Source organism: Suncus etruscus, chromosome 7, assembly GCF_024139225.1.
Source record: "Suncus etruscus isolate mSunEtr1 chromosome 7, mSunEtr1.pri.cur, whole genome shotgun sequence".
Lineage (NCBI taxonomy): Eukaryota > Metazoa > Chordata > Mammalia > Eulipotyphla > Soricidae > Suncus > Suncus etruscus.
In genome coordinates, this window is record NC_064854.1 from 79,352,898 (window position 1) to 79,367,486 (window position 14,589).

The 14,589-nt window shown below is 36.9% G+C and overlaps 1 protein-coding gene and 1 non-coding gene across 8 annotated transcripts in view; one reads left to right on the top strand and one right to left on the bottom strand.

The window, feature by feature from the left end:
* Positions 1-1,811: 1,811 nt before the first annotated feature.
* BEND6 (BEN domain containing 6) overlaps positions 1,812-14,589 on the bottom strand; it is a 46,733-nt gene continuing 33,955 nt past the window's right edge. For 3 of the 7 annotated variants that reach the window (XM_049776940.1, XM_049776942.1, XM_049776941.1), the window contains 4 exons: positions 14,175-14,395; positions 12,389-12,581; positions 10,726-10,862; positions 1,812-3,177 (listed from right to left, as the gene is read on the bottom strand). In XM_049776940.1, the coding sequence (XP_049632897.1) occupies positions 10,735-10,862; positions 12,389-12,581; positions 14,175-14,395 (542 nt within the window). In that variant the 3' untranslated portion in view covers positions 1,812-3,177; positions 10,726-10,734. Of the gene's footprint in view, positions 3,178-10,725; positions 10,863-12,388; positions 12,582-14,174; positions 14,396-14,589 lie in introns of those variants that run through there. The other 4 variants (XR_007497544.1, XM_049776943.1, XM_049776944.1 and 1 more) reach the window with 4 other exon arrangements.
* On the top strand, positions 9,651-9,757 carry LOC126015085 (U6 spliceosomal RNA). The gene has a single exon (XR_007497984.1). It is a non-coding gene; the product is annotated as a U6 spliceosomal RNA (small nuclear RNA).

Below are 14,589 nucleotides of genomic sequence, written 5' to 3' on the forward strand. Positions count from 1 at the left end.
AATATCCCAGTACTGAGTGAGATTATTCTATGTTTATCTCACTACTTCTAACTCATTTCGCTCAGTATAATACACTCCAGGTCCAGCCATGTATAAACAAAATTCATGACTTCATTTTTGCTAACAACTGCATGTATCCTATTTTGTAGATATACCACAGTTTCTTTAGCTACTCCTCTCTTGTCAAGAACCTGGGTTCTATGCAGGCACCGTGGAAATCCCCAAGACACTTCATCATTGTCCCATTGCCATCTCTAGTCTTCTTTATTCTTGCTCATCCTTTCCTAGCACTGCTTTGTTGTTCAAATTTGAGAGTTTGTTATTCAATATACTCTCTAAATATGTATCTCTTACAAACCACAGACAAATGAGATAATCCAGTACTTGTCCTTTCTCTGACTTATTTTGTTTAACATGACACTCTCTTGTTCCACTCATATTAGAGTGAATCTTCAGATTTCATATTTTCATACAGAAGTGTGAATTATGAATGCATACATCACTTCTAGATCCATTTAAATCCTAGATCTATCTGTTGAAAATTTAAATTGTTTCTATATCCTAGATATTTTCAATATTATTTTTTAAAATAGGCCTTCCATTCATTCTATACTTCTTTTTTTTTTTTTTTTTTTTTTTTTTTGGTTTTTTGGGCCACACCCTGTGACGCTCAGGGGTTACTCCTGGCTATGCGCTCAGAAGTTGCTCCTGGCTTCTTGGGGGACCATATGGGGCACCGGGGGATCGAACCGCGGTCCGTCCTAGGTTAGCGCAGGCAAGGCAGGCACCTTACCTCCCGCGCCACCGCCCGGCCCCATTCTATACTTCTTAAAGAGTCTACATTTATTACATTGTGAAGTCTTAAAAATGTGAATATATAAAATGTGTATTGATATATGTATATAATATATGCATAGCAATTGCTTCTAGGTAATTTATTACATCTTTTTTTGTGTGTGTGGTTTTTGGGTCACACCCGGCAGTGTTCAGGGGTTACTCCTGGCTCCATGCTCAGAAATTGCTCCTGGCAGGCACGGGGAACCATATGGGACGCTGGGATTCGAACTGATGACCTCCTGCATGAAAGGCAAATGCCTTACCTCTCTCTCCATGCTATCTCTCCAGCCCCATATCTTTTTAAAGTTTCAACTCATTTAAAACCTATGTATGAAACTGTGCATATATTATATTTAAAAAGTATATAGTCAGGGCCAGAGCAATAGTCCATTGGTTAGGGCATGCAGCCTTGCATTTTGCCAACCTTGGCATTCCATATGGTCCTCAAGCCTGCCTACCAGCGCAGAGCCAGAAGTAATTCCTGCTGTCATCGGATGTGACCCAAAACCAAAAAGTATATATTCATTATCTATAAAAATATCAACATATTTCAAAATATTTAAGAAAGGCCATAGAAGTTCTAGTTGAATAATGTGTTTTGTAAAGGCAATTTAATTTAATTTACATGAGGAGGCAAATATGTTACCATGTTTTTCTTTAAGAAAATAACATTTTAGTAAGATTGACTTTTATCAATAATAATACTTATCTCCCTAGATGAGATTCTTTATAAAATAGCAAGTCAGAATCATATGCTAAAATCACTAGGTAAAACTTGTGTGTGGCACTGGTGAAGGGGGGTGTTCTTTACATGACTAGAATCCTAATCACAATCATGTTTCTAATCAAGGTGTTTAAATAAAGATATTATTAAAAAAAAATCTTGTGTGTGGATAAAGAAGACAGCAGCAGAGAAAACATGCCACCTTGCTCCTCTTGGCTTTTTTTTTTTTTAACAAAAAAGAGAAAATGCATTTTTATATTTTTAATGAATTTATTTATAGCTCAGTAAAAGTAGTAAATGTTAATGTAACTTATTTCTTTAAGAATGAATCCTTACTTTGTACAACCACTTTATTATCAAGCAACATTTATAGACAGTACCCTGGGTCCACAGCACTGAATTTCCTAATCATTGGGTGTATTTTCTTTGCAAAATGTGAACGTTTCTTTACATCCTGAAGAAGAATGGCTTGGTATTGCAGCTTCATCGACTGAAGTCTCTTGATGAAATGTTTGCTCTTGGAGGGGGTTGGGTGTTTGTCTTGCATATAGCAGAACCCAGAACCCCATGTGGTCCCCGGAACACTGCCAGGAGTAATTCCTGAGTGCCAGGAGTAATCCCTAAGCATAGCCTGGTGTGATCTAAATGCAAACAAAAGTTTTCTCTTTGATTCATTTACAAAATGGTGATTTTTCTCTATTGTATCAAATCCATGTGATGTTATTTCTTTTTCATTCTAATACAGTAAACAAAAACAAAGCTAAGCAAAAAACAATACAATTAACTCAAAGGATTTCCTATCTTGTATAGGATTTAAAAATTATATTGATGTTTTATATTACATATATGTATTTAATATATATTGGTTGGTAAAAGAAGTATATAAATTAACAAATAATAATTTTTTAAAGAAAGTTGATGCATTCTTTTAACAATAACAAAACTTGACTCTATTTGTTGCTTTTTGTTGGGAGGGTAATAGAACAATTTAATATAAACAAAAAGATCCTGCTACTTTTTTCCTCCCTAGACTTTTACTTGATACAGTTTTAGGTAACAGAAAGTGCTCCTAATTTTATTGCTAGGATATTGTTCCTTGGCTGGTTGGAATGATCAGATTTCAGGCAGGCTTTGCCATTTTCACATTTGTGAGTATTACTTATTGCACTGTTTACTTGTACAAACAGCTTGTTATTCTGAAGATGCAAGAATTAGTAGGGGAGTCATTGGTAATAATAAACAGATAATTATTGATTAGGATGATGGTGAATCTAGTGGGCTGAAATTTTTGCTGCTATGATAAAAAGCTCTATTATGTTACTTAGTTCTATAGAGAAGCCTTTGGGGATGATAAATGCATATATCCAAAGAAACCATTCTTCATGCTTATTTGACTGCTAACTTGTCTCTGGTTTGATGCATCACTGGTATTTAGGGAAGAATATACATGCAGTTTCTTCAGTAAGCTTGTCCATCAGGAGAGCCCAGCCACCTAATAGACATTTCATGGCTTGACATTTTGTTTTTGTTCTCTGCTAAGGAGGGTGCAGATTTCCCAACAAAATCCACTGCCAGAATTCAAACAGAAGGTGCTTTGCTTCAAGTATCTATAATACCTACAAAAACAATATTCAAGAAATAGAGTAAATTAACATTGGAGTTCTTTTAGTATTTTAAAACAATACTATATGAGTTATTTGTCTACTTAATTTTTGGTTTAAAACGTAACTTGTTAACAAGAAAGTCAATTTGGAAATTATTTTAGTTTCTATTTGGAGGACTTACAACATGAATATATTAAAATGTTTCACATTTATTTTTTGGGGGGGGTCCCACATGCAGTGGTGCTCAGAGATCACTTCTGATGGGGCTTGAGGAGGACCATATGCCGTGCTTTGGAAATTAAACTAGGGTTAGCCACATGTAAGGCAAGTATTCTACCAGTTGTACTATAGAATCAGAACCTTAATATTAATTTTTATCCCAAATGACTTTAAAAATATTTTTAAATGTAAAAATTCTAATACGAGGGGCCAGAGCAATAGCACAGTGGGTAGGTGTCTGCCTTGCATACGTATGACCTGTGTTCACTTCCTGGCATCCCATATGGTCCACTAAACCTGCCAGGAGTGACTTCTCAAGTGTGGTCCAAAACAAGCAAACAAAAAATTCTAACACGTAAAATAAATCAACCCACATATCCATTAATCTTCTTAAAAATGATAACAATTCCATTTGTCTTGCTTTGCTTGTGTTTTGGATCACATCCAGCCACTAGTTAGGCAGTCTCCTGGCTCAGCTCTCAGGGAACACTCGTGGTGTTGCTCAGGAAACCATATGAAGTGCTGGAGATGAGATGGCTGCAAACTGCAGCCCAGGCTGCTGTATTCTCTCCACAGCTGGTTTGTCATTTAAATTTATATATATACATATACATATATATCTTCATCTTCATTGATAGTTAAACATTCAGGCAATTTGCCCCCAAATGCTTTACCTCTTTCAAACTGGAAAATAAAAATCCCAAATGTCGTAGGGCTAAGGAAATAGTCTAAGTGTCAGGCCAATGCCTTGTATATTTGGGTTCAATTCTAAACACAGCATGGCCCTGAGCCCTAGTATTGGGTGGTCCTGGAAGTTCTCACCACACCACATTCTCAGATCTTTGCATGGAACCTCAAGTCCAGTACTGCTTGGAAAGCTCCCAAGCTCCCCACTCCCAAATGAAGAACAGCCAAATGAAATGTCAGTGACAGAATTTCTGTGAAGCTAGTAGAGGTTATTTGTATGTGTACCCTTTTAAAAATATGGACTCTTGGGGCCGGGCGGTGGCGCTAGAGGTAAGGTGCCTGCCTTGCCTGTGCTAGCCTAGGACGGACCGCAGTTCGATCCCCCGGCGTCCCATATGGTCCCCCAAGCCAGGAGCGACTTCTGAGTGCATAGCCAGGAGTAACCCCTGAGCTTCACCGGGTGTGGCCCAAAAAAAAATATGGACTCTTGAAAATCCTTCACAATATTTTCTTTATATGATTTTAGGGCCAGAGTGAAGAGGGTAATTTTTTTTTTTCTTGCATGTAGCAAGATGGGTTAGATGCGTTGACAGGCCGATATGGTTCCAAAGACTACCAGAAGCCCAGATCCAGGAGTAAACCCTGAGCACCACTGGGTGTGACCCCAAAACAGAAATATATTACCTTTATTTGATTTTGTATGATTTGCAAAAATTATTTATTTAAGCCACAATCTGTTAAGTCAGCTATCTTCTCATTTTAACTCATCATTAATATTTCTACTAGAGGTATAACTATGGAGCAACAGTGGGAATTTTTGAACTTTGATTAAAGGTTTTTATTAAGGATTATGAGATAAATTTTTGTGCTTTGCAATTTCTTCCACAATAATATATATATAATTTATATATATATATATATATTTCTAAACTTGATTGATTAATTGGTTTTTGGGTCACACCCATGGTGCTCAGGGATTACTCCTGGCTCCACACTCAGAAATCGCCCCTAGTAGGCTGGGGGACCATATGGGATGCTGAGAATCAAACCAGGTCCCTCCCAGGTCAGCTGCATCCAAGGCAAATAAAATGCCCTACTGCTATGCTATCCAACCCCTAATTTATATATGGATCACCAAAATTTGGAATAACTTTTATTAATATCATGATTTTAGTCAACTCAAATATATTTAATGATACTCAATAAGAAAAGTTAAAATGTACTGAAATTTTATAGCAATTATAAAATAAATTTAGTAATTTTTCCCTAAATCTGATAATATAAAGGTTTCATTATATTCCTTAACGAGTTAATAATTTTAAAGTCCATGAATTCTCAAATAGTAAAGAAACAAAATGAAATAATTTCCATAAACTATGTCTAAAAAACAGAAGTTACTTCTCTATTCTTTCCATAATGGAAAAAAACAAGATCTAGAGATCTCAGTGGGAGAGCACTTGCCTTGCATGTGTGAGGTCTTCAGTTTGTGAACTTTTATGTTTTGGGGCCACACTAGGCTTTGCTTAGGATTTACTTCCATTTCTGTGCTCAAGGATCACTCCTGGTGGTGCTTGGGAAATACTTTGTGGTACCAGAGACCTAACATTGGGTTATCAGTATATAAGGCAAGAAAGGACCTCAGTATCACCAAAAGAAAAAGAAAAACAAACCAAAAAGAATGAAAGAAAAAGAAAAGAAACACAATTTGGGAAGGGGGTGGAAGGCTGTTTATTACAAAATTATTGTCAAACAAAGAGGTAAACCTCTTTGTTTATATGTATATAATCTCTCCCAAAGTGCCAGGGTATACCTAAACTTTTAGGGGGGCTCAGACCATCAGCTGTATCCTCAGATTTTCCTGGTGGGGAGAACTAAATTAACCCCCATGAGGTTCCTCAAAAGATTTTCTGTGGACACCTTTTTTCCCCCTGCATGGATGGTTGATGGTTTGGAAATTCAAAGAGATGCTTGGCATTACATTTTCAGTCAGTATTTGACAACTCTCCTTTGTAAATATCAGGCAAAATTATGGCCTCTATCAAATAGTTTGGCTCAGAAATTCCAGCACCAAAGATTATTTGAGAACCCCTTTTCTGGATAATAGCTACCCCTAAAAGCTAAGACAATACTTTTTCTCTCATTTTCATATATGTCCTTGCAGCTGCGTTTTCTGGTAGTCAAGGACTTAACCAGAATGCAGATCCTGGCTATTGACTATTGACCCTCCTTTAGAAATAGGGAAACTCATTTTTGGGGATTTGGCTCCTCTCTTTACTTAACCTCTAAAACAATAGAGTCCAGTCTAGTAAAGATCAAGTTCCTAGATATTTTCTTCTCCCTCCTAATCCTGATTTTGCATTTAAAGTAAGCTTGCAAAGAGTTACCTTGAGTTGTAACCTTCTCTTTTGTAACCTAGAATTTTTACAGTCACACCCATAGCTTAGGTATTGTTACGGTTGCACTATGCTTTGTGATTATAATTATTCTTTACCTCTGGCTAATTTTACCCCTATAAATTCCCCTGCTCAAAAATTAAACTTGTCGCACTCTGCCAGAAGATGTGTTGACCTCACATACTCTGTGTGGTTTCATTATTTCATATTTCATATTCGGCCGCTCGTGTTACCCGTTTTTCCTCTCATGAAGAATTGCTCTCCACTAGAGATGCTAAGACGCAAGACGACTGTAGCACCAAAGTAGCATAATAGCATCATGGAGTTCTTAATAATTCAGGATTAATTCTAAATTAATAGATTTTAACTTATTATATAGTCACAAACATCTGTTTCTTTTCTTATATATTATATTATTTCTTTTTCTTGCTTGTAGCCATTGGGTTTGATGCCCTGACAGGCTGATATAGTTCCAAAGACTACCAAAAGTTATCTCTGAGCACAGACCCAAATTATTTTTCAAATTCTATTTACTTTCTGGTGAACAAATTGTGGATCAATTCCTGGGATAGATAGTTCAATTATCCTTGTATAAATTTGAGTGATTCAAAGAGATTAAGTGACTCCAACCACCACAAAGTCACCAGTAGGTACAGAGTACAGGGATTAAGGTACTTGGCCCAATTCAATTCCCAGACCACATATGGTTTCTGTCCTCAGATTAATAGTAATTTGTAGAACTTTGCATGGTTTTTCAGTATTTCTTGCCTTATAAATAATGCAATAAACTTTTCCCAAAAATATTTTCTTTTGGAACTCACGGACAAGCAGTGTTTATGTTGCCAGAAGCAGTGTAATAAATTTTTTAATACTTGTTGGTTCAATAACCAAGGATAGAAAAATACAAAAATATTTAATTAGATGTCTCTGTATCTTACTGCCCACTAGGAATGAACACAGTTTGATTTGGCTTTGGGACAACAAGGGGCTTTGCTCAGAGCTCTCATTTCTGAACTCATCAAGAATCACTCCTAGCAGGCCTGAGGGTTCATATGTGCTCCATAGGTTGAAACCCTGGTCAGCTGCATGCAAGAAAATCACCCAATTTGTTGGTTGATCTCTCTGTTCCTACATTGAGTTTTATAAGAACTTCCTCACCAGCACATTTTTCAGTATGTTTAACATAATTTTGATATGACTCTATTTCAAAGAAATAAACAAGCAATTAAAAGTTGTAATGTAAAATTTCACTTTTTATTCAAAATACATGCAAATTTATAACAACTTCATGTTATAAACAAAGCAAGCTTCAAGTTCAGATGGCATTTAAACTATTGTGTTCATAGCAAAATATTTCTCTCTTTTCTCAATTTTAATCATTGAAATAGCCAGGCTACTTAGTAATGCTACTATTATCAAGTACAGAAATTTGATTTTTATTTTAAAAATCAATGTAAAAATTTGATTTTACATTTTAACTTTAATTTCTTCCTATTTTTGGCAGTCTGAGATATTAAAAAGACAGAACCTTGGGCCGGAGAGAAAGCATGGAGGTAAGGTGTTTGCCTTGCATGCAGGACAGTAGTTCGAATCCCGGCATCATCCCATGCGGTCCCCCGAATCTGCCAGGAGCAATTTCTGAGCAGAGTCAGGAGTAACCCCTGAGCGCTGCTGGGTGTGACCCAAAAACTAAAAAAAAAAGAGTTTCGTGACTTGGAAATTTGGTTATATGGTTTTTGAATGAGAATGCAGTTGTTATATATACATCGGGTAACTGGAAGCCTCATATTGAAGGGAAAAATACTAAGGGCTCACAAAAGCAATGAACTTTTTTTTTTTTTTTTTTTTGGTTTTTGGGTCACACCAGCAGCGCTCAGGGGTTACTCCTGTCTCTGTGCTCTGAAGTCGATCCTGGAAGGCTAGGGGGACCAAATGGGAAGCTAGGATTTGAACCGAGGTCTGTCCTGTGTTGGACGCATGCAAGGCAAATGCCTTACCACTGTGCTATCGCTCCAGCCCCAGGCAATTAACTTTTAACTAGCAAGCTGTAAGATTCATAAAGAATCATTACTCATTTGGAGAGTAAGTTCTTATTCCTGTCAAGGGTTGTACAATTAGGTTTACTTTTGATTTAGGAAGAGGGTTTTGGAAACTTCCATCAGGGCTGGTTTTAGTTATAAAGTAAAACTGCAGAGGACCTTTAAGAAGAATGCAGGTGGGCCCGGAGAGATAGCACAGCGGTGTTTGCCTTGCAAGCAGCCGATCCAGGACCAAAAGTGGTTGGTTCGAATCCCGGTGTCCCACATGGTCCCCTGTGCCTGCCAGGAGCTATTTCTGAGCAGACAGCCAAAAGTAACCCCTGAGCACTGCCGGGTGTGACCCCCCAAAAAAACAAACAAATAAACAAACAAAAAAAACAAAAGAAGAATGCAGGTGGTGTTAGCAAAAGGGAGAGGGTGCATATAGGGAATTATTGTTATGCATAATCCCATATCCTACTTATAATGGTAGAGAGAAATGACAAGTAAAATTGTATTAAACAGGGTATATTTCGGTAGAGAACAAACAAAACTTAAGCCAGAGGCACAGTAGTGTTTGCCTTGCAGGAGGCCAACCTGAGTTTGATCCTTGGCATCCCATTTGGTCTCCAAGCATGTCAAGAGAGTAATTTCTTAGCACAAATCCAGGAGTAGTCCCTAAGAACTACCTGATGTGGCCCCCCAAACAAAAAAACAACAAACAACAACAACAAAAACAAGCTGAAGATAGAAGAAAATAAAATTTTAAAGGGTATCTTTTAATAGACCTTGATTGGGGGGTCAGGGTGTTATTTGGTCTTCACTCAATAATACTCAAGGAGTTACTCCTGGCTCTGCACTCAGGAATTACTCCTCACAGTTCTTGGGGAACCATCTCATCTGGAATACTAAATATTGAACTGTGTCAGCTGCATGTAAGGTAAGTACCCTATCTGCTGTACTATGATACCAGTCCATACTATATTTGCTTTTATGCCTTCATATGCATCTATTAATCAACGAAAATGTTAACAACATAATAACACTAGTGCTTTTCACAGAGATTTCACCAAAATATGGAGCAAAATATGAGCACAAAACGTCAAGATAGCACTAAAGCCAATACAAAATTGCAACACACAGTTTTGTTTAGTACAAGACCTGACTAGTGCTCGCTTCGGCAGTACATATACTAAAATTGGAACGATACAGAGAAGATTAGCATGGCCCCTGCGCAAGGATGACATGCAAATTCATGAAGCGTTCCATATTTAAAAAAAAAAGACCTGACTCTAAAGTGTCATTAAAATGTGTAAAATCATTATTTTTCTTGATATCACACAAATATCTCAGTAAAAAATAAAATCCTTATCAAGGGGCCAGAGACACAGTACAGGAGTTAAATTACACATCTTTGAGCAACCCTGGTTTGATCTCTGGTCTGCAGAGTTTCTAGGGCTAGACCAAGCACAGCCCACTGAGTCCTATGAGGAACAAAATCTCCACAAACCCAAGCACCAGTATGGCCTAAATTTTTCCCAGCCTAGAGGACCTGAGCCTCTTCCTCAGACTCTGGCATTGAACCACTGGCAGAGTCTCTTGGCTGAGAAACAACAGGACTGACCCCTGGCCCTCATGAACACCATTTGGAAGGCTATTCCAGACCCACCCTCCAAATTCTTATCAAACACACACAAATGAATAAGTGATATGAAAACAATCAGAAACAGAATGGAGGAAGGTTGAAGAAATTACAAAAGGTCAAATCACTGTCTAGAGTTGTAAACACAGTTCTCTAATGTACCTCAAGATGGCCCAAGGGTCTGTACTCTGCTCTCAAGAAATACTTCTTACATTGTTATTTGTCCCTGCTTTGGCTCCTTCCTATCCCCACACGTAAATTAAGTATATGTTCTGTAAAAAAAAAAGTCTCTCATCAAAACACATTCAGAAGACCTAAATGCTTTATAGCCCTCTCACAAATAATTCTGGTGCACAGGGACAAACTGAAGGCTACAAAAACAGTTAATAAATTACGGGCAAGGAAAACCTTGTAATAGAACTCAGTATTTCCCAAGTCTAATTTCCCTTTCCTCTCCTCAACTGTAGTTCTTGGAATACCCATTCATATTTTTCAGGGCAGTAATGTTCTTTGGTAGAGTATTCAGAAATTGCATTCCATAAATGAAAATATTACATTTTCTTGCCATTTTGAAAGAATTGTGAAGATCTAAAAGGCTTACCAAAAAGACCTACTTAATATCCTGAGAATTAAGATTTTTGCTTAGATTTGGCTTCTTGGTACAGTTGTTTAGCTTTTGCCCTATCATTCTCCTAATTGAAACATCATCTGTATTGGGAAATAACTGTTTTGTGACTCCTGTAAGAAACAACAAAAACACATAAAAAACACTCCATGAGACGTTTGCATCTTAAAGTATAAACTGATAAAACACCAAGCAGTGTAATTTTGTTCCCAGTTTGTATAAGAAGCACAAATGCCCAGGAAACATTTAAATAAATGAATATATAGGTAGATTTTAAAAAATGAAGTAAAAGCTATATAATAAACTGAGAGCATGCATATTTATCTTCCTATGCTACCACTAAACTTTAATATTGTTAGTTTTGCTTGAATTTCCCTGACTACAAAATATTAGGAATATAATTTTTTTCCAGCATCAAAATGAAACAACTTGATTCTGCAATACAGCAAATACCCTAAATTAGTTGGATATTTACCAAAAATGTATTTGCAATTCTAGATAATACTTAATGGTGTTCACTACTTAAAGATCGTAATAGAAAGTCAAATTAATCTGTATTTTTAATTTTTTTTTTTTGGCCACCAGCAATGTTCAGGGGTATGCCTGATTTTTCACTCAGGAGTTACTCCTGTGGTGCTCTGGAGACCATATGGGATATTAGGGATCAAACTTGGTTGTGTGCAAGGCAAGAGCCTTACCCACTACAATATCACTTAAGTCCCTAATCTGTATTTTTAGAAGATTAGGGATATAACCAAGATAAGAAAAAGAAAATATAAACTGTTACTAAAATCTCATTTGTGAATATGTTCTTTCTTTTTTTAAATTTTTATTTATTGATTTATTCATTGATTGATTGTTGGGCCCCACCCAGTGGCAATTCCTGGCTCTGCACTCAGAAATTGCTGCTGGCAAATTGGGTGAACATATGGGATGCCAGGAATTGAAGTGGGTCTCTCCCAGGTTGGCAGCAAGCAAGGCAAACGCCCCACCACTGTGCTATCTCTCTGGCCCCAAATATTTTCTTTTTGAAAGTCAAGAATTTTACAAATCCTAGTTTCATCAAAACCAAAATTTTAGTTTCACTTTAAACATTACTTTTTTCTTGTTTGTTTTGGTTTTGGTTTTTGGGCCACACCTGCTAATGCTCGGGGGTTACTCCTGGCTATGTGCTCAGAAATCGCTCCTGGCTTGGGGGACTATATGGGTTGCCGGGGGATTGAACTGTGATCTATCCTAGGCTAGCACACGCAAGGTGATGCTTTACCGCTTGCGCCACTGCTCCAGCCCCTTAATCATTACTTTTAAGGTAAAGTTTTCCACAGAATTTCCCATACTTAATAAAAGGTTTTAGCCCATTCTGAGAGTAATCTCTTATGAAAAACTTCCTCATAAAAGAACAATAATGTATGGGGTTAGGAAGATAGAATAGCAGTTAAGTTCTTCCTTGCTTTGGGCCTATCTGGGTTCCATCCCTGGTATCCCATACGGTCCCCCTAACCCTCCAGAAGTGATTCCTAAGAACAGAGCCAGAAGTAACCCCCGAGCACTGTTGGGAATGACCCAAAACAAACACAAAAAATAATAAGAGTTTAATGGAAAATAATTTAATATTCATGTGAATGTAGTCATATATCACCTATGATCTCTTGAACTTCATTCTGATTCATAGCTGGTTTTACTGCCTTATCCCTTGACGTAGAAGATTTTGCTCCCGTCAGGCTATGTGTGGCCATGTATTCATTAGTGTAAAGTACTTGCATTAGGTCATTGATAAATTTCTGAGGCTTGCTCTTGTTACAACGGGCAATCTGCCATTTTTCAATCTTGAACTGAAAATTAAAAACAAAACAAAACGAAACTGAAATTGGAAAAATAAAGTAAAGTTTGGACAAATGTATTACTGAGCTAAAATATACCAGAAAATAAAATTAACATTCCTAAAGGTGATGTATTATTTTCTAAACTCTTATCTTACATTTCAGGGGTTATAGTAACTTATTTTTGAGATAATTTTTTAATATTCATGAAATGTGTTTTGGTCTTATGAGGTAATTTGGAGCTAGTGCTTTAAGAATCAGTTCTGTTCTCCATACTTCCTAAAATGTCTCACAGAAGAAATACACATGATAATTCCTAGACCCTGCAAGTATGTTGACTTATATGGAAGAACAATTTTGTAGTTATGATTAAAAATAAGTAGCTAGAGGTAGGGAGATAGACTTGGATTATTCATGTGGGCCCAATCTAAACACAAGTCCTTAAATGAAGAAGAGGGAGGCAGTAAAGCAGGTCAGAAAATGAAGTAAGTGGCTAGAGCAATAGTACGGCAGGTAGCGCACTTGCCTTGTACACAGCTGACCCATGTCTGATCCCCTGCATTCCAGATGGTCTCATAAGCACTGCCAGGAATAATTCCTGAATACAAACCCAGAAATAATCCCTGAGCATTGCCTAGTGTGTTCCATCCCAAAAAATAGGAAAAGAAAAAGGAGACAGAGGAAAAGAGATACAGAAAGCTGAGAATGACTTGTAATGCCATGGAAAAGTTTGAAGATGGCAGAAGAGGGACAGAAACCAAGATGAGATATTGGACTGATCTTCAGTTTATAGTCAGCAAGGAAACAGAAACTCAGTTTTATGACCATAAACTACTGATTACATCAACATATTTCCTAAAGAACCTCAGAAAGGGACATATATATGAATACTTAGTTTTTTACTACTATTCTCACTTTCAGAACTGTGATGACAATTAATACCATAGTGGTAGTGGTAATTCATTTAGATAGTGGTAGAATACTGCTATACTAAGAGTCAATTATTCTAAATGTCATTACTTAGCTATTTTTTTTGACACCTGTTCAGGCTGATACCTAATTCTAATTAGGAAAATTGTGAAACTTAGAAAAATAATTGCATTTAGACAACATGCAGAGGCTGAAATTTACTTTCACTCAAAGATATAGTTATCTAAACATAAGGCATAGTTATTCTTCTGTTACTAGTGTAAGGATTTTATAGTTTAATAACTCCTCTCGCTTTCACAACTTGGCTAATTTTCTATACTGGTTATTTGGTTCACAAATACTACATTTAAAAGTATTAGTTTAGTTTTGTTTTCTTTCATGGCTACACTCAGCAGTGCTCAGTACTTACTCCTAGCTCTGCAATCAGGAATCACTCCTGGAAGGGTTCAGGGGACCACAAGGGATACTGAGGATCAAACTCAGATTAGTTGATGCAAAGCAGATGAATGCCCTGACCACTATACTATATCTTTGGCCCCTCAAAAAGTTTTATAAAATCAGAATATTATGATTTGTCTAGCATTACCTGAAGCTACTGATAAAACAATGATCCTTCTTTAAACTCTTTGGATTGACTATAACCCAGAGAAACAAAGGGTAACTGTTGCAACTGACCTGCTTCTCATCAGTCTGAGGCTCTTCTTCAGCTTTCAAGGAAATTGGTGAACTGGAATTAGAATTAGAATTACTGCAGGTTGAGGCAAAGGAATCCGGAGAGTAGTTGTTGGTTGCTCTCCAGAGTGTGGATGCAGATGTAGACATGGTTCCTCCACCTTTAAGGAGAGTCTCTGCCATACCAACTAGTTCTTCAAATTGTGTGACTGCCTGCGGTAACACTAAAATGGCAAGAAAATGTGACACTACAAATTGTTTTAACAATAGGAAAAATGTCTATATGTTTTTGTTTTTTGTGTGCCTATTCAGAGAAGTAAGTGGAACAGAGATAAATGTAGAACAGTGAATATTTGCTGCTTTAAAAAATAATCATGGTGAGAAGAGTAGTTGGCATGTATTTACCTTTTTAGTAAAT